This window comes from Balaenoptera borealis (genome assembly GCF_965194805.1).
Source record: "Balaenoptera borealis genome assembly, chromosome: 7".
In the NCBI taxonomy this organism is placed as follows: domain Eukaryota; kingdom Metazoa; phylum Chordata; class Mammalia; order Artiodactyla; family Balaenopteridae; genus Balaenoptera; species Balaenoptera borealis.
The window spans coordinates 104,641,772-104,666,472 of record NC_138864.1 but is presented as its reverse complement, the minus strand read 5'-3'; the positions used below and the strand labels follow the sequence as shown (position 1 = coordinate 104,666,472).

The following is a 24,701-nucleotide window of genomic DNA, read 5'->3' as shown; positions in this document are numbered from 1 at the left end:
TCAGTCTTTTTTGTTTTCTCCAGTCTCTATGGCAGGAAAGTCTTACTTTCCCCACCTTGTCTAGGGTTTTCTGAGTTCCTAGCTGGAACATAGTCTCGGCTGGATGACCAAATCTTTTTCTCTAATTACCTCTTTGGCTTGGTTGTGTTGTTTCATTCTTCTTGCCCATTATCAACACTTCATGAAAGCAAGATGTCCCCAAACAAACACCTTATATTTGACAGACAAGCTGGAGGCAGAAATACTTGAGGGAAGATATCAATCCTGAATAATATTAACACCCAACGGTACTCTCAAAACACTTTTTTATACATTATTCACAATCAACCCTGTTTGTTAGTTTATCAGGTCAGGAAAAAATTGTTCCTGTTTTCCATATGAGAGGAAGGGACTCATAGAAGTTAATATATTACCATATCCAGGGGTGACAAAGTCAAGCATTCACCATTGGTTTTCTGACTCTCTCAATAGAACGGCCTTTCAGTTTCATAAAATTGAGTATCCATAATATATTAGTCAGCTTTTACTAGTGTGTGCTGCTGTAATAAGCAACATAAAAATCAGTGGCTTGCCAAAACAACAATGCTTTATTTCTTGCCTGTATTACATGTCAGGGATTACAGTTGCACTGCTGATGGACAGCCTCCATCTGAAAGATACTATTCTCCTGGCCAAGAGAAAGAGCAAGGACTAATCACTCAATGATGCTTAATGCTTCTGCTTAGGCATGGTATACATTATTTCTGTTGACAATTCATTGTTTAAAACATATCACATGATGAACCTTGGCAAGGATGGGATGGAGAAGAAAGCCCTTCCCCAAGAAGTGGTTCTGGAAATCATATAACAATGGGCAAAGATGTGTAATCATATTATAAGGAAGGGCAGAGTAAATAATCGAGGGCAATAATGTAGTATACCACAGAAATTCATGAATTGAAAAGGATACAGGGGAAGGTCTTTGCAGTAGAAACAAAGTATAAACATTAAAAGAAAAAAATTAAGAAATAATAGACTTTGGGAGAAGTTTACCGTGTGAAAGAAGAGTTCTCAGGGATAATTCTGTAGTTTAATTTTTTTTTCTTAGGTATTCAGAGATAGTTGTTTCCAGTGACAAAGAAGTTGGTTAGGGGCAGTGTCAGATATAAACTATCTGAGGGAAAGAGGTCAAAAGAGAAAGCTGTACATCAGGCACAAGTGCTAAATTGCTGACTTTGGAATTTTAGACTATTAATCTGACAGCCCAGCTTCCTTTTGTAAGTGCTGAGTTATATAGGCTTCCTTTCCTGTAAACTCCCTCAGGTACTGAAACCTATATAAAGTGCCTGAAATGATTCTTTCTTGAAAATGTAATAGAAAACCCAGCTTGATTCTTTCTTTCCCTAACCAAAGACCGAGGTGACTGAACCTAGGTATAAATTTAACGGCTTGGGATTATATTTGACAGATTAGACACTTTGTCAGAACATGGTAGTGATGCGAATCAGGTCAATACTTACAATCTATCTGAGCATATAGTAACTTCGTTTTTCTGCCATAGCCATAAACATTATCCTTCACCCTGCTCCGCCATCACACATCAGTCAGAGGGGCAGAGGAACATTTGTATTGTGCAATACAAATCCATTTGTAGAAAAATAATTCAAAGCATATGAGCTGAGTATACAATTTTATTTCCCACTCAAGCAACAGTCTGAGACTTTCTGATTGGCCGCTCCCCTCCATGTAGTGACTCAGGAACCCCTATTTCTTGTATCCTATAGCTTTATCAGCCTCATTATCATAAATACCCAGTCAACAACAAGGGGAAATATTTCTTAGTTTCTTGTAATAAATTTTGTAAAACACTTTTTTTGACATTGGTCATTTTTTGTTCACATTATATTGGTTGAAGACTAGCCAAATGGCCACACTCATTCTAGTCAGAGTGGACTGGCCAGTCAGGCACGCCCCAGAAACAATTCCATGCAATGGAAGGAGGGGCACCCATTTTCATACCCCTGCCACACCCATTTTTCCAATTAAAAATGTCTGTTTTTTGCTCATAATCTTCTCCTTGAAAAGCTGTTTTATTTATAACTTTGCTCCTGAAGTTGCTTGGTAAAAAATAGTAAAAGAAAAAGAAGTACAGGACTATTTTTTCCATAACATTAAAAGAAAGTGTAGAGAATTGACTTGAGGACACGGGGAGGGGGGAGGGTAAGCTGGGACGAAGTGAGAGAGTGGCATGGACATATATACACTACCAAATGTAAAATAGATAGCTAGTGGGAAGCAGCCGCATAGCACAGGGAGATCAGCTTGGTGCTTTGTGACCACCTAGAGGGGTGGGATAGGGAGGGTGGGAGGGAGAAGAAAGAGGGAGGAGATATTGGGATATATGTATATGTATAGCTGACTCACTTTGTTATAAAGCAGAAACTAACACACCACTGTAAAGCAATTATACTCTAATAAAGATGTTAAAAAAAAAAAAAGAAAGAAAGTGTACTCAGTGCTATTTCCTCCATGGCAATTAAAGTTTTCACTTGGGTGTAATTATTCTGAAGACTGAAGCATCAATAGTTTGAACATACTTGGAGCTCAGTCTATCAGATTTACCAGTGGAATAATTTATCCACATAATTCTCTACTCCTACTCCTAGGAAAAAAGTTTTAATAATAGCATCCAGATGGTCCTCCAACTTAAGAATGGTTTATGTTCTAAAATTCTGTTTATAAATTGATTTGCGGTCTTTGAGATATTATTTTGTACATACAATATTACATATGGCGATTGTCTTTATGCCATCCATTAAAAGCCTATTTAACCTATCATCTAATTTAGATACAGGACCTTTGCTATAAAAACTGTAGTAAATATTGTTGTTGTGATGTTGGTAATTAACATAAAAACCTAGGAATGAAAAGTTGTTTTCTGAATATAAAATGTTTAATTAAAAATGTTGACACTATAATGTATAAAACAGCTGTTGTTATAACTGCATGCATTTTATTTGATAATAGCTGGCTTCACTTTTTTATTATTTAGGAAAATACAAGTTATACTATTTAATACTTGTATTTTCACATTTGGAAGAGTTGACATTCTATCACAGTGAAGTATGGTCAAAGTTAACAACCCCAGTTTTTAAATACTTGCAACAAGTCATAATGACTTTTATTTCAAAAGATCCCTGTATGCATTTACATTAATTCTGGTACCTTAACAGTCTGCCTGGTAAGCTCTTTCCATATGGGAACATGCATTATGTGAAATGAAAAACACACATCCCTCCTCGATTTTAGCTTTTTGAGTGCATGGGCAACAACAACGTTGATGTCACTGAAGCCTGTGAACATAACTCTCTATTTATTATAAGTGAAAAGTGGAATGGCTTAGAGGAACATATGAGATAATGTAAATAATCTCTTACCAAAAAAATAACATATTAAGCCAAAAGTATTTTACAGAATTTAGAACAAGAAGTGAAAACAGTATTTAAGATCCACACTGCGATCATGAAAGAGAGTGGCTGAGATGGAGTAAAGGACATCATTGGAAATGAGGAGGTTAAGGAAATGATAGATCAGGGGACTGGAGCAATCGTGTACACGGATGCAGAATTCATCCAAAATACCCACATCGCTTGGGATAGAGAGCAAGACTGTGGGCCAGGACCAGAACGTCCAATGCATGAGGGCAAATGATGGCAGAGCGAGCGACAAGGATATGGGAGGATGTGCAGCTGAAGGCTGTGACAGCTTAAAAGTCAGGACATTGAGGAAAAAGATGAGCCTATAATGATCCAGAAGCAGCAAATGGGAGTAAGCCATTCCCCATCTTTATTACCATCCCTGAGGAATATGGATTCAGAGAATAAAAGCAACCATCACTTAAGAGACTGGAGAGAAAATAATACTTTCAGGAAGAGTGAAGTTTCAGTTGAGACCACAGGGTGGAGGCCGGGAGAAGAGGTTGGGGATACAGGGGAGTTTATGTGGAATAGGAATTACAACCACTCTAAATATATAGAATGGATACACAACAAGGCCCTATTGTATAGCACAGGGAACTATATTCAATATCCTGTAATAAACCATAATGGAAAAGAATATGAAAAAGAATCTATCTATATATATAACTGAATCACTTTTCTATACACCAGAAACTAACACAACACTGTAAATCAACTATACTTCAATTTAAAAAAAGAATATTTAATGTCAGAGCTGCATTGCTTTGGAAGCGGACTGATAATTATGGGAATAATCTAGTGGCTGTTGTCTCAGCAGAACAACATGGGCCCCAGCAGGAGAAGACTCAGTTACATACCAACAGGTCAGGCCATTCAAGACCCACGCAGTGGTCCAACTGACCTGTGTGAGGTCAAAACGGGTCATCTGCATCCAGTTGATCATTGAAGCCTATTATGGCACTAGGCTCTTTGGAAAGAGAGAAATCTAAAATAAGCTCTGGGTTCAGTATCCCAGGAGAGTTAGATACTGGGGAGTTCTAATTGATTCTTGGCTCTAGAATATGCTTTAAAGTTTCTTGGTTCTAGCCTATGCTTCGTAAGTCTCTTGTTCTGAGAACTTGTATCCTTTGCAGGACAATAGTGTAAATGTCAAGAAACGGTCCTGGGGGCTGGATCAAACTTTGTGGGAGGGACCTTGGGTTGGTTTCTCATAGAGGACTGTACAGAGATTCTTCACCTTCACTCTCTGCATTTAGCCTCTTCAGGTTCCTAGCCGTGGTAATCTTAAATCGCTGCTAGATGCTTCATTCAGAGTATGTCCCTTTGCTAAAGCTGGATGAGGTTTCTCAGCTTTAGGTGAGATGGCAGAACAGCCAAGCTCTCTTTCACATTGTAGAGTTTACACCTGCTAGAAAAGGACTTTTAGCTGTGACCTGCTGAAAGCACGTTCCACTTTTCACTGGTTGTGACACCCACGACTTCTTTAGTCTGTGATTGGCGGGTGTTTCAATGTCTTGAACCTATTTGAAATAATTCTGTCTTTTCCTGAAAGCTCTCATTACCACATAGAACTGGGTCTCCAATGTGACAGAACTGGGCAGTAGAACCGGGTACTAGTGCCAATATGTGTGATCAGTACACTGCTGTAGCAGATCACTGGTCTGATATGGGCAGCATCTTCACCATGGCTAGGCATGATAACCTGGGGAAGTCAACATATGTATAGGTAAAATTTTAATTCTCCTGAAAGCTTCAGCCATAGCTGGCATCCAGGAAGACCCATGTGTCAATATCAGACATGGTAGCGGACAGTTGTACAAAGTAAAGCAATATTAGGTCTCAGGCTTTTCATCTATAGAAACCTGGCTACTTTGACCTTCATCTGTATTTTCTAGAAGCACTAGTCCTGGGAACAAAGATGTCCCTATACAGATTATCTCAGAAATGGTGATGTGATGAGTCCAGAACTGCCAAGCAGGTACATGACAAGAGTAGGTAAAAATATTGATGGGGCAGAGAAGTCATGGTCCCTAAGTTACAGAAGATGCTATTCATTAGGGTCTGGAACACAGAGAGGGTTATGAGTCTTTGAGGCTGAGTTGGATGTGGATTTGTCACCCTTTCAGATAGAGTTACATTTATATCCTCCCCAACTCACCTTATCTTAGGGCTAATCTTAGTAAAGCAGTCACTCGTTATAAATATTCATGCTCCCCAGAGATAGTGCACAGATAAAGGGGGTGAATGGAGATCCTGCTTCACCACTGTAGCCTTTTCAGCACTTGGGAGAAGGCGGCTCTTTGCCATGTTCTTCCTTTCAAATAGCAGTGAGGCATGACGGAAGATTTAGAGGAGATTGAACCTGAGAAAATTTGTTTCTGCCAGTATATCTCATGAGCACTTGAATCTCTAATTCCGAAAGGGACTGTAAACTTTCCAAGGTCTTAGGCCCTGCTTAAAACAAGAGCAAAAGCACCAAAGAAGTGCTGATGTAAATATGTCACTAGGTGAGAGGTGGGAACAGAATGGGAACTGGGGTGGGCACTTTCCTTATTCTCACCTCACCCAAGGGCATAGTACAAGCAACACTGGCTCTTTCCTCAGTGCTGGGTTACCATCCTTCTGTCAATCATGTACTACCTTTCTAATTTTTTTCCCCCCAAGGTTCTCAGTCTATCCTGTATTTTTTTTTCTAACCTCTTATATCTATTTCCTGGGCAATAATGCATTTTTTCTAGATGTGTAGATTTAGTGACATTAAGTTATACATAATTTGCTCTTATAATTTGAAAATCTAATTTGTATCTTTATTTATATCCTCTTTATAGTTTCTATGTTAGTCATGTCTTATCTCCTTTTTTAAATCAAATATTACCAAATGTGACTTGGTTTTGTTAGTTACATCTGCTGGCTTTAGCTTTCTGTCTTATTCATTTCTTCTTTTATCTCAGATATTTCCTTTCTTCTACATCTATTGAGTTTAATTTTTTTTACTTTGAGTAGTTTCATGGTTAATTTTGAGACTTACCTGTTTCCTAACATTGCCGTTTTAGATTTAAATTTTCCTTCAAGCATTTAGGTTGCATCCACCGGTTTTCACAGGTATTGTTCTCATGATGGTTCATTTCTAAATAGTCTGTCATTTCCTTTTAAATGCAAGTTACTTACAGGGGTGCTATTTAGTTTCCAAATAAAAACCAATATTTATTTATTTGTTAATTTTAATTCTAAGTTGATTGCCTTTTGAGGGGAAAGACTGTAGCCTGTAAGTTCCCTGTTTTCATTTTTGTTTTTGGGTAATCTAATGCATGATCGATTTCTGTGAAGAGTCCATTAGGTTTTAAAATAATGCAATCAAAATGGCAATTTTGTTATTTAGTTAAACTATTTTTTTTTAATATTTCCTCGTGATCTGTTGAAGTCAATCGATATATATATATATTTTAAAGAGATTGGAGTTTATTTATTTATTTTTGGCTGTGTTGGGTCTTCGTTTCTGTGTGAGGGCTTTCTCTAGTTGCGGCAAGCGGGGTCCACTCTTCATCGCGGTGCACGGGCCTCTCACTATCGCGGCCTCTCTTGTTGTGGAGCACAGGCTCCAGACGCGCAGGCTCAGTAGTTGTGGCTCACGGGCCCAGTTGCTCCGCAGCATGTGGGATCTTCCCAGACCAGGGCTCGAACCCGTGTCCCCTGCATTGGCAGGCAGATTCTCAACCACTGCGCCACCAGGGAAGCCAAGTTAAACTATTTTTAACCTTAATTTTATATTGTATATTTAAATTTAAACCTGAAAAGGTGAATTAAAATCCCTCATAATGATTATGAATTTGCCCATTTCTTCTTATATTTTTATGATTTGTTGCATTACACATTGTGATAATGTATTGTTGGTGATCTATCTACATAGATAGATGTGTTCTTTGTATAATTTAAGATTTTATCTTAAATTCTATTTTGTCCCATAATAATATTACTATTCCATCTTTCTTTGTGTTTACATTTTTCTGGTACATCTTTTCCAGTTACTTTATTTTCAGCCTTTACATATAACTTTCTCCTTATTGGAATCACATTTAAAATCCAATCTGATAACCTGTGTATTTTTTAAATGGGGAATTTAATTTATATCATGAAAATCACTGGTTTATACTTGCCAGTTTATTTTCTATTTACTATACTCTCGTGTTTTTGTTCTTTTCCTTTCCATTTTTTTAACTGATCAAATTTTCATTCATTTGTTTCCATTTTGATAGTTCAGAAATTTTAGGTCTTATTTTAATTTTTTTAGGTTGCCCTTAAATTTTAAGCATATACTTTAATTTTTTTTTTTTTTTGCTAAGGACATCCAGAACTAGTTTACTGGTATATTTTGTTGACTTTATACCATGTCTTGTCCTTTTTATTTTTGGTCAGCCTTGTGAACAGTTTGTTAATTTTACAGTCTTTTCAAGGAATTTTTGGCTTTGTTGATTTTTCCCTATGTTGCATTTGTTTTCTATTTTATTGACTTTTATCTTTCATCCTTATTATTTCCTCCCTTCTATATTCATTGGGTTTAATCTCTCTAACTCTCTCTCTTTAGTTTTGTGAGATGGATAATTATAGCACAATTTCTTCTTTCCTAATATAGATGAAGCCTGTTTTAGCTGTATCCCACGACTTTGTTGCAACTTCATTATTATTCAGTTCAAAATAATTTCTGATTTTCACTGTCAATTCTTCTTGACTTATAAGTGATTCTGGACTGTGTTGTTTAATTTTCAAACCTTTGATACTTTTCGTGTTACTTTTGTTATTTCTACCCTAACTCTACCTTCTACCCTACTTCCACATTAGTCAGATTACATACTCTGTATTTCAATCCTTTGAAATTTGTTAATACTACACGGAATATGGTCATCTGATACCTTTTCTCTGTGCAATTTTATAGACTATGCTCATTCAGTTTTTGAAAATTCTTGGCCAGTATCTCTTTAAGTTTTTTTCTTTTTGTCTAGTATATCTTGCTTCTATTTCTGAAACTCAAAATTCATACATATTCAAAATTTTTATTATGTTTTATATATTTCTAATAATTTTGTTCAGTATTTTTAAATTCTTTATTATCTCCAGGCTTCAATATGGATATTTTCTACAGATCTATCTTTCAATTTGTTAGTCATGTCTTGAACTTCATCTAATCTGTTGTTAAACTCATCTATTGAATTCAGTTATTATATTTTTCAACCATATAATTTTTGTTTCAATTTTTAAATATATATATGTTTGTATATATATATATATATATATGTATATATACATATACACATATATATATATATATATTTCAGTTCCCCAGTTAAATTCATTATCTTATTATGTATTTTCTTCAATACATTTATGTTCAAGCTTTTGTAAACTTCTGTCTGAGAAGTACAGTATCTTGATCATTTGTGATACAATCTTACATATTGGGGTTTTTTTTCCCCTTTCCTGTTGGTTTTGGTAATTTGTTCTTATGTTGGACATGTTTTGCTGGTAGCTGGTAATCTTTTATTGAATACCTGACATTGTACATTTTAAAAATGTAGATGTTACAGATGTTGCCATTTTCCTCCAGAGAAGTTGCAGTTTTCTACCTGTCTACAGTTAAAGCAGAGGCATTTCACCTTGATGTAATCCAGGATTGGGATAATTTGAGACTAGGTTTAGGCTTTCTGTGGGTTTGTCCATGTTTGATATTTCATTTATCTTGGTGGGTATCCCTTCAGATATATCAGCTAAAAGTCCAAGGTGTTTATAATTACCCATCCTCCTTAATTGACACAAATTCCAAATTTTGTTTCCCAAGCATTATGACACTGCTTAACTTTTTAGCCTCTGAATCTGGATTATGTTTGATTTTTTTTTTAGTCTGTTGCTCCCTTCCACTTAAGATACACCAAAGTCTAAAGAAAAATAATTGGTGTAAATCTCAGGTTCACTTCTCTGTAATACCCTGGAATCTTGGGTCCTCAAGTCCTGGCTGCATTGGTAACCCTGAATTCCATTTTTTGTCTTCCCAGCCCCATGAGACTGCTGAAAAGCCTGTCTAGAGATTTCTGCCCTCTAACACCCATGCAATGAATCAGCACACTCCCAATGGAAAAAGCAGTGAAAAATGCCTGACTCACATCAGAGTGTGAGTGAGTGTGTGTGTGTGTGTGTGTGTCTGTGTGTGTGTCCTAAGATCTTGGCCCTTCTGAGTCCTGGCTGCTTTGATTTTTCTCTGATGCCTCCAAGCAATCTTTTTTTAAACTTAAGATCCTTTTATAGCTATTCTCAGTGGGTGAATTGGTTTGATGACAGCTACTCCTTCAGAGCCAGAATCAGAAATCCTTCATCTATTGAGATTTTAATTTTAATGACAAAAAATTTGTATGGTATTTATTTGATACTTTTTCTTTCAAAATTTTGCAAAGATAATTGTTTTTATCTCTAAAGACTTCTTCCACTAACTCTAGTGGATCTATCTTCTTGGATTTTTATCCTTCTTTTTGACGCTTCTCTTTTACAGTATCGGTTTTCTGTGAGTATTTGCTAATTCTTGGTGTCTGTTCATCTGTATTTGTGAATCCCAGTTTGCTTGCTTACTGTGTTGTCAATAGCCTGTCTCTGATGGCTGTGGAAATGGAGCAGTGCCTATGCAGGAACAATGTTCCAGCAATTTGTCTTCTGAATGTAGGGAATCCTTGTCCCTTCTGGTGGTCAGTGGTTCTATTGGGTACTCCTCTTCTCTGGCCAGTGCAAACCTGGTGCTAACTATCTTCATTTAAAAAGATGAACTTATCCATCTCTTTAAGTCTGTATTTCCAGCTAAATGGTTCTGTTAAGTTCAACAATACATAGTTCTAGGAAAGAGCTTCTCCAGGATCCACAATGAGATTTCTTTTCTGTTTTTTGGATTTTTTTTTTTTTTTTTTTTTTTTTTTAATGAGGAAAGTAGCTGATGGATAACAGCAATCTAAAAAAATCCTCTGAGTTCTCAATTAAACATTAATTCAGGTGCTTTAATTGAGACTCTGTTATTTTTAAGAAATTTGGCCCAACTCTATTAGAAAAGGATGATTTTCTGACTTGGTAAGGATTCAAGTCATATTAACCCTGCTCTTTCACATCTCTGTATATCTATGGGAGCCATATGGTGTGTGCTAAAGATATGGGCTTTTAAGTCAGACAAACTTCAGTTTAAACCTCCACTTTATCTTCATGAGTTGTGTGACTCTGAAAATATTATTTAAATTCTCCAGAATGGACCCATTCTTAACTTACAGGATTACTGTGAAGGGTTAATGTCCATAAAATGTTCGGCAGTAATGATGATACCTGATCCTCAATAACATAAATCTATTTTTTTCATAGTTCTGGACACTAGAAATCTGAGATCAAGGTATTGACAGTGTTGGTTTCTTTAGAGGCCTCTGTCATTGGCTTTTAGATGTCCACGTTCCCTCTGTGTGGTCCTCACAGGGTCTTTTTCTGTGTACACACATCTCTGGTGTGACTTTGTGTGTCCTAACCTCCTCTTCTTATAAGGACAACAGTTAGATTGGATTAGAGCCCACTCTAAAGACCTCATTTCAACGTAATTATCTACTTAAAAACCCTATGTCCAAATACAGTCACATTCTGAGGTACTAAGGGCTAGAAATTGGACGTGTGAATTGGGGTGTAGGGAGGGACCACAATTCAGCCCATAATACCATTACTCTTGGTTCTTCCTGCATTAAGTAATATCACTAGGAAAAAATTAGTATTTCTACAACATCTTATGCCTCCACAAAAGTACCTGCACTGAGGTACTGCTTTAATTCTTTTGGCTTTAGAAAGTGTTGTATAGGAAGTATCCAGTTGAACAATGATTTAGTACCTTTTAGAAAACTATGGTTGAAACTATTTCCATAATGTTACCAATTTCCTTTAATAATACAACCTACATAACTGTCTCCTGAAATTTAAATTCCAGCAAAGTTTCTATCTTCAGACAGTGATAACTATAAGATAACTAACTATAGATAGATGATAGATAGATAGATAGATAGATAGATAGATATGCAGATCTTCCTCAACTAACTATGGGGTTACAGCCCCATAAACCCATCATAAGTTGAAAATATTGTAAGTCAAAATGCATTTAATACACCTAACCTACCAAACATCATAACACTTACATTAGCCCACAATTGGGCAAAATCTTCTAACACAAAGCCTATTTTATAATAAAGTGTTAAATATCTTATGTAATTTATTGAATATAGTACTGAAAGTGAAACAGAGAATGGTTGTGTGGGTACAGAATGGCTGTAAGTGTATTGGTTGTTTACCTTCCTGATTGCGTGGATGACCTGGAGCTGTGGCAATGTCATTGCCCAGCATCACAAGAGAGTGTCCATACCACATAACACTAGCCCTGGGCAAGACCAAATTTCAAAATTTGAAGGATGGCTTCTACTTATTGAGTATCACTTTTTCACGATCGTGAAGTCAAAAAATTCTAAATCAAACCATCCTAAGTTTGGGACCATCTGTGTGTGTGTGTGTAATTACACAGATTTTAGATAAATTTTGTTCTTGTAATAATTGTTTCTTCTCCTTTTCTTATTTCTAAAATATTCTTCACTTTTATTTGGTCTCTTCATGTAACTATTCTCTTTATTATATTTTTTATCTGTTCAAATAAATACTTTTAAAATTATAATAATTAAAGGTATCTCCATTACTCTTATTCTTAGTTTTGAGCATACTGTTGTAAAATGATAAAGGGCTAAAAGGTGGCATGGAAGCAGGAATCCATGGAGGGAAACATGGAGGAAAAACAACATGTAAAGGAGGAAATGATAAGCAGTCAACAAGCAGATGTTTCATATTCATTTGCATATGTCACAGTCGAAAATATAGCACCATTGTTTGAGACACTGTTTTTTTATTATTTTTCTATAAATAATACTTATGGAGGATAACTGAAAACTAAAGACTACATTTTATTTAATAATGCTCTACTTTAAAACATCTACTTTAAGAAATGTCTACCCGGCTTTAATAGAAAATTTATTTACTGATCCAAATATTAAATATGTATATTTAATTATAAATACTCATTATAAATCTAATATCTGTCCTGCCACCTTTAGAGGATCTTGAGCTTCCTTACACTTGTCCTTTCCTACCCTTAGCAAAGCTGATAGTTCACTTATTGGTGTATGCTTTATTATTCCCTGAAGCTGGTTTCCACCATTCTCAATAAGTCCAAGGTTAAGGATTCAGACATGAATGTGAACCAGCCCAGTTCTGCATCCATAGTCTTCACCCTTTGGTTTGACTCTTCATTTTGCTAACATGTGTCCCGGCTAAAAGAGGCCAAAAGGGAGACAGCAAATGGATCAGAGCAAACTCATCTCCATCACCACTAATGAAAACACAACGTAATGTCTCTGACCTGCCGATGGGTCAGCAACCCTACAATTTCTACCTGACAGGAGAGACACTCAGGATTGTGATTTTTTTCCAGAATGATACTAGACTATGACACTTTGAATGTGTTTCCTACAAGCATAAAATATATTTCCTTATGAACAAATATTTTGTGCCTATAGTTGTATGTGTGCGTGTTCCTTATCAAAAAGGCTAAAAAAGGTGTGGCTGATGTTGAGAGAGCAGTACTGTTATGTCTTTACTGTGTGAGGAATGGAGGAGGGTTCAGAGAGAGTAAAATCAAGGCTAACTAATAACAGCAATAGCTACTGTTTATTGATTACTGTATGCCAGGTGCTGTGCCAATATCTTACATACATTGCCTCCTTAAATTCATTTAGTTAAGTCTATGGACGTTTATCAACAGTGTGAGTGCCTTATCCTCAGTTGTACATTTCTTAAGTGGGGGAGGGATGCAGGACAGAGCCCAGAGCTCTCATGTTCCCAAGCGGAGGCCATTGACTTTTAATTGTCATATTTATAGTTTAAAAGGTCATCATGTTGGGAATTCCCTGGATATCCAGTGGTTAAGACTCCTCGCTTCCACTGCAGGGGGCGTGGGTTTGATCCCTGGTCCGGGAACTAAGATCCCACATGCCATGTGGCAAGGCCAAAAAAAAATGATCATCATGTTTATCTATCCAAGAGTTTCTGTCCCAGCCTGGGTATTGATTTGAAGGGGTATGGGGCCATCAAATTTTAATATACTGTCTAGCTTTAGAATCTGATTTATTGTTCTCCTCTTGAAACTACACGGGTTATTTCCTTTAAATGTCAAATTCAAGAGTAAGGATCCACACTGCCTCAAAGACCAGAAAATACATGTATTCAGGCAGTGTTCTAGGTGTTGAGTTTATAGCAGTGAACAAAACAGGTAAAAATCCCTGGACTCATGGAATTTTTATTCTAGTTAAGGGAAAGAGACAATATGTAAATTAGTAAAATATATAGACTTTTATGCTAGAAAATAGATGCTGAGGAGTGAAATAAAGCTGGGGAAATAAAGGCAGGTGGAGGGGTGGGGGTACAATTTTTAACTCCATGTTTAGGAAAGGGTCTCATTGAGAAAGAACCGTTCAGAAAGGAACACTTCCTGAATGAAGTGAAGGGGCAGTTCATCAAATATCAAAGCCCCAAAGCAGAAGCATGCTTGGTATCTTCTAAGATTAGCCAGGAGGCCAGTGTGATGGGAAGAGAATGAATGAGGGAAAGAGTAAAGCCAGATCAGCTCAGAGGACCTTGTAGGCCATTATAGGGACACCATCAATGTGAAGTCATTGTAGAGTTTTGAGGGTAGGGGTGACCGAACCCAATTTATGAATAATGGGATTAAATTCTAGCTACTTGTGTTAAAAATCAATCAGATGATCAGATAGAAGAGAATAAGAGCAGAAGAGGAGAAACGTATAGATGTCAACAGGACATCTATAGTGAAAATCCAAATAAGAGATGATGTTGGCTACGACCGATGCAGTACCAGTGGGGGAAGTGGAAAATGACATATATGAACAAATTTTGGAAGTAGAGTCAACAGGATTCAGTCACAGATAGAGTGTAAGAGAAGAGTCAAGGACAATTTCCCTTTGTTTTCATCCCAACAACTGGAAAGATGGAATTAAGACAAGGAAGACCACTGGAAGAAGAAGTTTAGGAATGAAGATGGGATTCAGATGCTTGTTAGTTTTGGATCGTATATGTCTGACATCCAAGGGGAGCTACCCAGAAGGCAACTGAGTTTCCTGAGGGAAGCCTGGAATTAGTCAGCATATAGTTTTTAAGGCAGGGCTACCTACATAACTTGTGTGGCCCAATGAAAAATGAAAATGTAGGCTTCCGTATTCAAAAATTATTGAGAATTTCAAAACCCTGACAGCAGAACATTAAACCAAGTGTGAGGCCTTTCTGAGTGAAGGACCCTGTGTACAGGCAGTGCACCCAGAAAGCTGGTCCTGCTTTAAGGCCATAATTCTGAATGTTATCATCAAGAGAGTAATGTGTCCAGATAGATAGATAGATAGATAGACAGACAGATAGATATCCAAGGACTGAGGTCTGGGATACTTCAAGGTAAAGATGTTAGAGAGAATGAGGAGGATCCCTCAGAACTGACTGAGAAGGAGAAGCCAGCAAGGTATTTGAACTCGACAAAACAGAAACAATAATGAAATATTTGATATGGACTTGGGATGGTCCATTAGTATCCAGGCTCAATCCAAAGAGCTGGTGGGGGGGGGGGGGTGTTATCGCCGCTGGTGTCACATTGCAAGAGGAGTTTTATTAGTTTGGATTGTTTCATGATAGGTTGATTTGAGGCTTTTACCGCCCACAGGGCAACTCCAGAGTTTCTTTGTAAACTTCTCCATCTTTAAAAAAAAAATTGTTTTAATCACTTCTAGTAATTAATGAGATTTTGAAATCCATTGGCTGAAGCCCTTCTGAAAAGCAGAAAATCCATTTGTGGAGGCAGGTGCCACTTTGGCGGACACACAGATGAGGGAATAGATAACAGAAGTAGAGAAAGGCAAAGGCAGGCTTTAAGTGTAAACGTAGCTTTCTCACTGGTCATACTGTGTGAAGCAGCCAAACAGGACCTGGCTGACTGCAGCAAAAAGTGAGATGAAACCAACCATCCAGGGCAAGGCAGAAATATTCAGGAATAAATAATCTGTTTCTTATCACATGGCACAAACCCGTTTGGGGTGTTAGGTTTCTTAACAGGTTACATTGGTTACTTAAGGGTTGAAAACTCACCAGCTTGGATATCTGTAGAGTTCTGTGTGCAGGCAGCTGGTTGAAAGTAAAAGACTGACCTTTCTCCTGGAGTAATATAATCTCCTCCCTCCTTACTCTTCCTAGAGTCTTGAGTGATTCCAGGCCAAGACCTACATTCAGTAGACCCTGGATGTGCACAAATGACTCCTGCAGAGAATGAAGAGGAAGCTGTAATAGGTCCCAGAAAAGATGTCATGTTAATATGCTCCATTGTGCCATCTCCTCCCTGGCTTAGCCAGAGATCATTTAAGTCTGCTTCACTGCATGTGACTGCTTCAGCTTCAAAATGTCCAGGGGCTGTGGAGGCAGAGGAAGTGACAGGCTATCAATGGACATAATAGAAAAGACACTCCTCTTCCTCCAGGTACTAATATTTTGGAGTGACAAGGGGCAGAGGGTGGGGCATGAAAGAAGGATGGAAAAAAGAAGGTTACATTAATATATCCAGTACCACTGTCAGCATCTCTCAGTGGATTTATGTTGGTTATAGGGAGTTAATATAGTTTCCTCCTAATATAGTTACAGCATTCTGGTGAACTGCAACTTTGATACAGAGAACCAGTGCACTATTCTATTCCCTACCAGCAAATAGGAGTTGACTTTTGGGCAAAATCTTATTCTGCCTACTTTGAAGTAAGATTACAAAAGCATTTTCCTGGACATCATATAGTGAGAGCAGGGCTGTCAGCTCTTCACTAAACTGTCAACTTTGGATTAACTGGCTCATAGGCCCCTCTCTTATTCTATATACCTGGAAGGATGCTTCGTTGGCAGCCTTTTAGATTCAAAGTTGTAGGAAAAATAATCTTCGTTGAGCTACTACTCTTTTATACCTTTGAGACATTTTATAAAGATTATGTCATTCCACCTATAACCCTTCTATGAGAAAAGTCTTATTTTCCCCCATTTCATAGGGAAGAAATTAAAGGTCAGAGAGGAAAATAAGATCTCACAGCTGTTCAATTGCCAGGGAAGTTTTATTAGAGTTCAGATTGTCACCTGATGGGTCAACTAGGGGCTTTTACCACCCACAAGGCAACTCCAGAGTTTCTCTGTAAACTTCTTTATCTTTAAAAAGAATTTTAAGTGGCGGTGCTGCAATTCAAGCTCAGGTCTGCTTGAACATGTTTCTTCCTTACGTGGTTCAAGTAATTAGAATATTTAACAGGTATAAAAAAAATCCATGAGTTTTTTGGAAACAAGTGCTCATTTTCAATCTTTTAATATAATCTTTCCATTTCTTCTTAAATATGGGAGATACTGAAAATCCTATAATCCATGATGCTAAGAAATTAACTTCTCTAGAAGGACAGTAGGTGGCATTTCATTTCTTTGCTTATTTTGCTCTTATTGCTTTCATTGAGGTTATAATATATACGACATTTTTATTTCATTAAATATTCAAAGAGGAAGTTCAAAAACTCAGTCTACTCACAGTCTGAAGTCCTGTAACAAAGCCTTGGCCACTGTAAGGTTTTAGATTTTAGGGTATGATTTTTTTATAGATGCTTTTTCCCATCCAAGTACTAACCAGGACCGACCCTGCTTAGCTTCCGAGATCAGACGAGATAGGGCGTGTTCAGGGTGGTATGGCCGTAGACTGTATAGATGCTTTTCATATATTAAACCCACATTAAAATTTTTCAGAAGCTGTTGTAAGAGAGCACATAAGGAAGATCAGCAGTATACTGTAATTTGCAAGCATAGTGTCTAATGGAGGGCTTGGAACACTAAGCATAGTACTGTTTAATCCTAATGTCTATGTTTATTACATCTTCTTTTGAGTTGGTTTGCTAAAAGGTAGACTACAGTAATATATTTAATGTGGAAACTAGCATTCCAGAATCTTCTTCATGCTTAATATTTAACAAAATCAAGTTTACTATATATTATAGAAATTATTCTGAATAAGGGGAGAAAATTATCACATATTTATGGTAGTGGATAAAATTTATAAGATTTTCAAACTAGAAAGGTATTTATGAATTATTTGGACTAGTATTATATGTTTTAGCAAGACCAACAGGTTAAGACATATAAAAAGAATCCAACTAATCAATGTGGATGTTCCCATCATTTCATGGCTATACCTCTGGAGGGTTTTTGTTTGGTTTTTGTTTGTTTTTTAAGTTAAAGTGACTTGGCTGGGTCTGACTGGGACAAAACTGATGGTTACCTATTTGAGTGGCTTTGGAATATTTATGTGTGGTTTGCATTTGGCTCTATCCTTTCCTTATCATTACATCCTTTCTCCGCAGCCCATTTTCTGCATAGCCTTTCTGCAGCAATGCTAGCTGGAGAATAAGTAGGAATTCAAAGAGGATTAACTATCGCATGAGAAGCTTATGAGTATTCATAATAATAAGTTGCTTAAAACTAGGTGGCAAAGCTTAGGGAGGTTTGTGTGGTTTAAAGGCACATATTCACATTTTATCAGGACCTTCTTAACTGTAGTAGATTAGTTCTCTCAAATTTAACATGAATTTTCACTTGTTGGCAGGTAGCCTGAGAGGTCATGACATGTAGTAATTTATCACTTTGCCGAGGTATGTATTTGAATCATGTCTCTACTGAGGCTGGTATGCATGAGTCCAACCTAGAATCTGGATTCATACCTCATCTCTTTGTGTTTCTTACTTAAAATGTCATCAACCCTGATGTCCATTTGACAGAGTGGAAAATTATGGAAAGCATATTTTGTATGCTTTGTGTAAATTAAGGGTTTCTTGAAGATCTTCATATACTTAAAAATAATGAGTGGTATCTGAGTAATTATTGTGTGATTTCTTAGAGGTATATAAGAAAAAATGTAGATTATAGACGCTAGGGAAGTTTATACCCTGGTTGTGCATTTTTTATGAATTATTACAAAGTTCATATAAATTATTATAATCACATAGTTACACATTAGCAAGTGCTCCATTGTATTTATTTTTGAATGCACTAGTGCTTAGAAGTAAAATAAGGACATTATAATCAAGATTTATCATGGAGGACTTCCTGGAGGAGGTGAACTTTGAAACAAATCGATCCTAAATATCACCTTGTTGAAGGGTGTTCCATTACTCATGATAGGGTCTTAAGCAAAGGACAGCCTTAGTGGTAGATAAATTGAACAGTAAACTCAGTAATCCACAGGATATGATTTCTCAGATAAGGACAGTCTTTTTACTAGAGCCTGAAGTTCTCTTCATGTTTCAGACAGTTTCTCACCTCAAGGCTTTGTCATCTGTTAAGAGAAACAGTCTCCCCTAGGAAAAGGAAGCCATAAGGCTGATTCAGGTATTTACTCTTGAAGGTAAATATATTTCGAGTCTTTATTAAAAAGGACACAATTAGTTTGGGAATTGCTGGATGCAATCTGACAACTTTTCAGAGGTATCATTAGAATGAACAGACATTAATGAAGATCATGGAGATGATAAAGGGATCTCTTCATCATCTTAAAACATGGCTACCTTGTAACCTCAGTATTCCAAGTTATTTGGGAGAAATTATATTTTGGGCTCAGGACATGAAAAATGTAAACAGATCAAAGGTTTTATTTTTAAAGAGGTGAAATATTCATACAATGGAATATTATTGACTCTTTAAAAAAAAAGGAAATCCTGCCATTTGTGACAACATGGATGAACCTGGAGGACATTATACTAAGTGAAATTAGCCAGATACAGAAAGACAAATACTGCATGATCTTACTTATATGTGGAATCTAAAATAGTCAGACTCATAGAAGCAGAGAGCAGAATAGTGGTTACCAGGGGCAGGGGGAAGGGGAACTGGGGAGATATTGGTCAAAAGGTACAAACTTCCAGTTATGCAAGATGAATATGTGACTACAGTTAACAATAATGTATTGTTTACTTGAAATTTGTGAAGAGAGGAGATCTTAAGCATTCTCACCACAAAAATATAAAAGAAAATAAAAGAAAATAAAAGAATGAAAGAAATAAAATGGTTACTATGTGATAGACATGTTAATTAACTTGATTGAGATGATCATTTCATAATATATGTTTATCAAAACATCAAGTTTTGATAAAACCTTAAATATATACAATTTCTATTTTTTGATTATACCTCAATAACATTGGGGAAGAAAAAAGATTAAAATACTGTCATGTTTGTTTTCATAACATAATGAAAAAAGCTAAAGCAGTGATTTTAGGTTTGACTTTTTCAGTTCATTAACCTCTAGATTGCAGGAAGAAAAATCTTCCAGAGGGACTTCTCTTTGTAAGTACCAGAGCAGTCAATTTCAGTGAAATAAGGATAAGGAATGAGCACAGGGGGAGAATTTTTCAAAATGCAGATGTCAGGACCCATCCCCAAAGGGCATATTTCAATCTTGGAAGGAGGAAGTCTTACGTATTTTCTAAAAGCACCCACATTTATTTTGATCTGATGCAATCATCTAGAAACCCTCTGGAATTATCCTTTAGGGGGGCTCTTAAAAAATATCAAGTCCTTATGGCATGCTTGTAATTTATCAGGTCTGGAAGCTGGAATTAAGTAATTATGTGAAGATGCAAACACTCGCATTATTCAAGCAATGGTGTGCAATAGTGATGATCTGAACTATTTCACTCCCACTCTATTTCCACTATATATAATTTATCTTCTAGGTTAGGTTTACTGTTGAAAGAATAACATTTGACCTTGTGATACCTCCCTGAATAAGGTTTGTGTGACATAAAATGTTAGTCTTTTGCTAGACTGATTTTGCTCCCTTCCATACATATGCTTAATTATAATCTAAAGAGGAAACTAAGCTCCATCAGCTTACTTGTTTGTTTTTGTTTTAAAAAATTGGGCTTCATAAACACTACAACTTTACCCACATTTGTAGGTGGGGATAAAGGAATGTTTGACTATAATTAAGGGCAGTTTTAATAAGTACCTTCTAATGCACCGTTAGCAGAGAAGCTGGAATAATTTCAGAAAACGGTTATATTATTTGCTTTATCTTAGGTCAGGCTTACCAACATTGATTCTATGTTTTTTTCCTTCTTCAGATGTACATCCAGACAACAACACTTACTGTCTCCATGAGTTTAAGTGCTTCGGTGTCTCTGGGCATGCTCTACATGCCCAAGGTTTATATTATAATTTTTCATCCAGAGCAGAATGTTCAAAAACGCAAGAGGAGCTTCAAAGCTGTGGTGACAGCTGCCACCGTGCAAAGCAAACTGATCCAAAAAGGAAATGGCAGACCAAATGGCGAGGTGAAAAGCGAACTCTGTGAGAGTCTTGAAACCAACAGTAAGTCATCCGTAGACTTTCCGATGGTCAAGAGTGGGAGCACTTCCTGATAGATGTACGTTGAACATTCTTCTACTGGTCTTGGGGACTGTGCTACGTGGTTCCAGGGGCCTGGTGGTACTCGCACACCATGAGACCATCACAGCAGTTAGAACCATTTGGTTAGAACCAAACGATTTCAAGGCAAGTGGCTCCTCTCCAGAGCATGAACATAAACACGAAATCTCTTTTACAAAGTGTGACACTCAGGTCTCTCTTTTGAGGCACTACAGAGCTTGAAGCTTGGAACTATGCTCCATTTATAAAATTATCCTTTAGCTCTTAGGAGCTACTCTCCAATCTTTGTCAGTTCAATACTGGTCGCTCTTCACAGAATTAATAGTTAACTAGTATTTATGAAGCATGCTACCAAAGATCTTACACAAATAAATGATACGTTATTCAGATATTTAGGGAAATGAGAAAACTAGCTAGCCAACATGTTAGGTTAAGTCATAGTCTATATTTGTTTCCCCAAAGTGATCCCCTTCTTTGGTTTCCCTTGACTTCCCTTCTTGGATATATTAAGATAATTAGAGCTCTTCTCTGAAAGCCTCATGACCCTGAAAATAGGACCCCTTCTACAGCCACCACTCCACTTTTCCTTTCCTCACCTATTATCTTCTCTATAATCATCCCTGAAGAAGCACATAACAACATACTGGTACCAAACTAAGCCAGTAGAGTTTAACTGAGCTGTTCAAGTCCATCTTGGACTCTATGGAAGAGTAGCAAATAGACTGAAGGTGTGTATTGCAAAATACCAGAAAGCTGAATACAGTGAAAAAAATTTATATATATGTGTGTGTGTGTGTGTGTGTGTGTGTGTGTGTGTGTGTGTGTGTATAACCTATACATTACGAGGTTCTGTAGATGGTTCAAAAAGAAAAAAAAAAAGCTAAGGTCCTTGTGTTAGAGTGGCTTCCTGTCTTTTGGGAATATAACACAGGCATTTAATAATTAAGGATAAAACCCTATGCAAAAATACCCTCTTCCTCTCGGATTCTGCCAGGAGGCTGTATCTCCTTTTCTCTGTACTTTTGACATGAAATACAGAGAAGATTGAGATGACTTTATCTGATTTAATTATTATAACAACTTATAGTCTTCACTAGATTCACAAACCTTCCCTTGCATCAAGAGTTTCAGATGAACACTGTCTACTCTAATGCCCCATATGCAGAATTATCCTTAGAAGATAAGTATTGATTAATTAAACTTATTGGCTTCAATTACTATCAGACTTCTTGGAATGACTGGCCAGGTCCTCTAGGAAGATGACCTTCAGCTCGTGAATATCAAATTTAGTTACTTGTAGAGAAAGAAGCCTTTTAAGAATTTCACAGACATTCCCCACATATTCACCCTTCTGCAAACATGAAATCTTGAGGAAGTGCAAGAGAAGGCACAATAAGGATGGGTTTTGGTATCAAATTGTTATAATCATCTCTGATTATAGATAAGCAATTGACTAATAGTGGGGCTATCTGGGCTCCTAGCAAAAGTTGTGCTGTAACTACTTTCAAGGGCATCAGAGTAGAATGCTTGTGATTTCAGGGCAGAATTTTATTTGTTTTTTCTGCCTTGAAAGCATCAGTGCAGGAAGTTAAAACCTATTATAGGATGCCAATAAACTACTGTTGGCCAGTGATACACTTTGAACACTGGCACTTCTCAGTATGACTCACCAGAGTCTATAGTTGTACTTGGTTTTTAGCAGCAATCCAGAAAACCTTACATAATATGGTTGCAAATGGAAACAACCAAATGTACACTGAAATAAATACCAGTTATCCTGGACTCACCTCTGAAATGTGGTAAGGAAAAAAATTAATAAACTTTTTCCACCCCTTTAAAAAATAAGTTAGTTCCCTGAAGGGAAAATTTGCTGTATTGATAAAGACTAATCCCATGCTATAGAAATGTCTCATACATTTTGTTTTCCTTTTATTATTTTCTGTTGATGTTGAAATGGAAATTTCATAGCATGTGTACGTTTCCCTCTTTTCTCTGAAAATAAGAATGAAAGATTACAAATGTGAAGGCTGTATGGTGGCTAAGCCTATAATATTTTGGAGGAGATGAATGCTCACTTTTGGAAGGTAAAAGAAAGTTAAGAAGGTGAAACAAGATAAAGTCAATTATGACCTCAAAGAAGGTTAAATTGTACTTTGGGGATTTTACTGTAGTAGTCATCTTTTACAGGAGTGGTTTGGATTGAATAAATTAGGCTCAGATAAAGTGATTATAGTTTACACATTCAGGAGAGACAGAGTAGGAAATCTTCACCCATCCTTCTGCAATCCCACTCCTGGTAACCATTGTTAACCTTTGTTCACTTAAGGACTAGCTACAATGGACCCCTTGTGTGCCTGTTCCCTTTACCACATGCACCAGTGGTTTGAATGGGAAAAGTAAAAAGTCTTCCAAAATCACAAACTCTCTAAATTAAATGCAATAATTTTCTTCTAAAAGTGTGTCTTATGTCTTTAGAAGTATAATTGAATATTGGAAGAGCTTTTGCCATTCAACTCTCTGTAACTAGTACCTTGCCTCCTCAGATTTAAAATACCTCCTTTCAAAACCGGTGGAGCCTATTCTCAATCAAACCGGGACTAGTTAATCCACTGGAACAGTATCCATGTTGCCGCATTCTCGTACTTTCTGCTACCAGACTTTTGATAAATCACCATTACTACAATGACTTGACAATGACGTACAGGACAGTATTTTGTAAACTATAAATCACTGTATAAAGGTAAATGTATCATTGCTCCCATGAAAATATAGATTGGTCTGTAACAAAAAAGAGAAGACAAAATTCAAAAACTATTGTTTTAGCATCCCCTTTAAAAAATATTTTTTTTTTGATGTGGACCATTTTTTGAAAAGTCTGTATCGAATTTGTTACAATATTGCTTCTGTTTTATGTTTTGGTTTATTGGCCCCAAGGCATGTGGGATCTTAGCTCCTCCACCAGAGATCGAACACTCCCTGCATTGGAAGGTGAAGTCTTAACCACTGGACCGCCAGGGAAGTCCCTCCCTTTTTTTAATATGTGGAGGATTTTGATAATTATGGCTACTATGCTACAGTCGGGATTTTTTTTCTGACCAATTAACTGTATTCATGATATGCATGCAATGTTTTTCTTTCATAGCCATGGAGTTCTACAAGTCCATCATTCTTAGAAATTTCATCTTAAAGATGACTTGTTAATGCCAGAAATTCTGATCACATATTTAAGAAAAGCTTCTAATGGTACAGAGAATAAATAAAAGTAATGTGAAGCTGGAAGGGAGACCAAATGAGTCCATGTTAATGACTGAATTTGCAGAATACTACATTGCACACATAAAAAGGTCAAGTGTTGTTTCATAAAAGTGTGGAAAGAGAGTTAGAAACAAAGTTGATATATATGAATTTTATCAATGGTACCCAATTAACGAATGCTGTAACATGGTATTCCTTAAGCTCTATTCATGCATAATTCATGAAAACAGCTGCTTCTGGAGGTAGATCTGCTTTCTCTAGCTTATGAACACAGTGTAGTGTGCACAGGAAATTCATTGTTGCTGTATTCAAGCCTGATTTTCACATAAGCATATTCATCAGCAGAAGTATTACATTAGCTTATATGTACATCTCTGATCCCTTTTGTTCTGTGACACTTCTGGGATA

At 36.7% G+C, this 24,701-nt stretch overlaps 1 protein-coding gene across 2 annotated transcripts in view; it reads left to right on the top strand.

Moving 5' to 3' along the window:
• LOC309632467 (metabotropic glutamate receptor 8-like) overlaps nt 1–24,701 on the top strand; it is a 118,473-nt gene that overhangs the window by 67,476 nt on the left and 26,296 nt on the right. Inside the window, exon 2 of one of the 2 annotated variants that reach the window (XM_082400118.1) lies at nt 20,735–20,981. In XM_082400118.1, the coding sequence (XP_082256244.1) occupies nt 20,735–20,981 (247 nt within the window). Of the gene's footprint in view, nt 1–20,734; nt 21,037–24,701 lie in introns of both variants that reach the window. The other variant, XM_082400117.1, reaches the window with a different exon arrangement.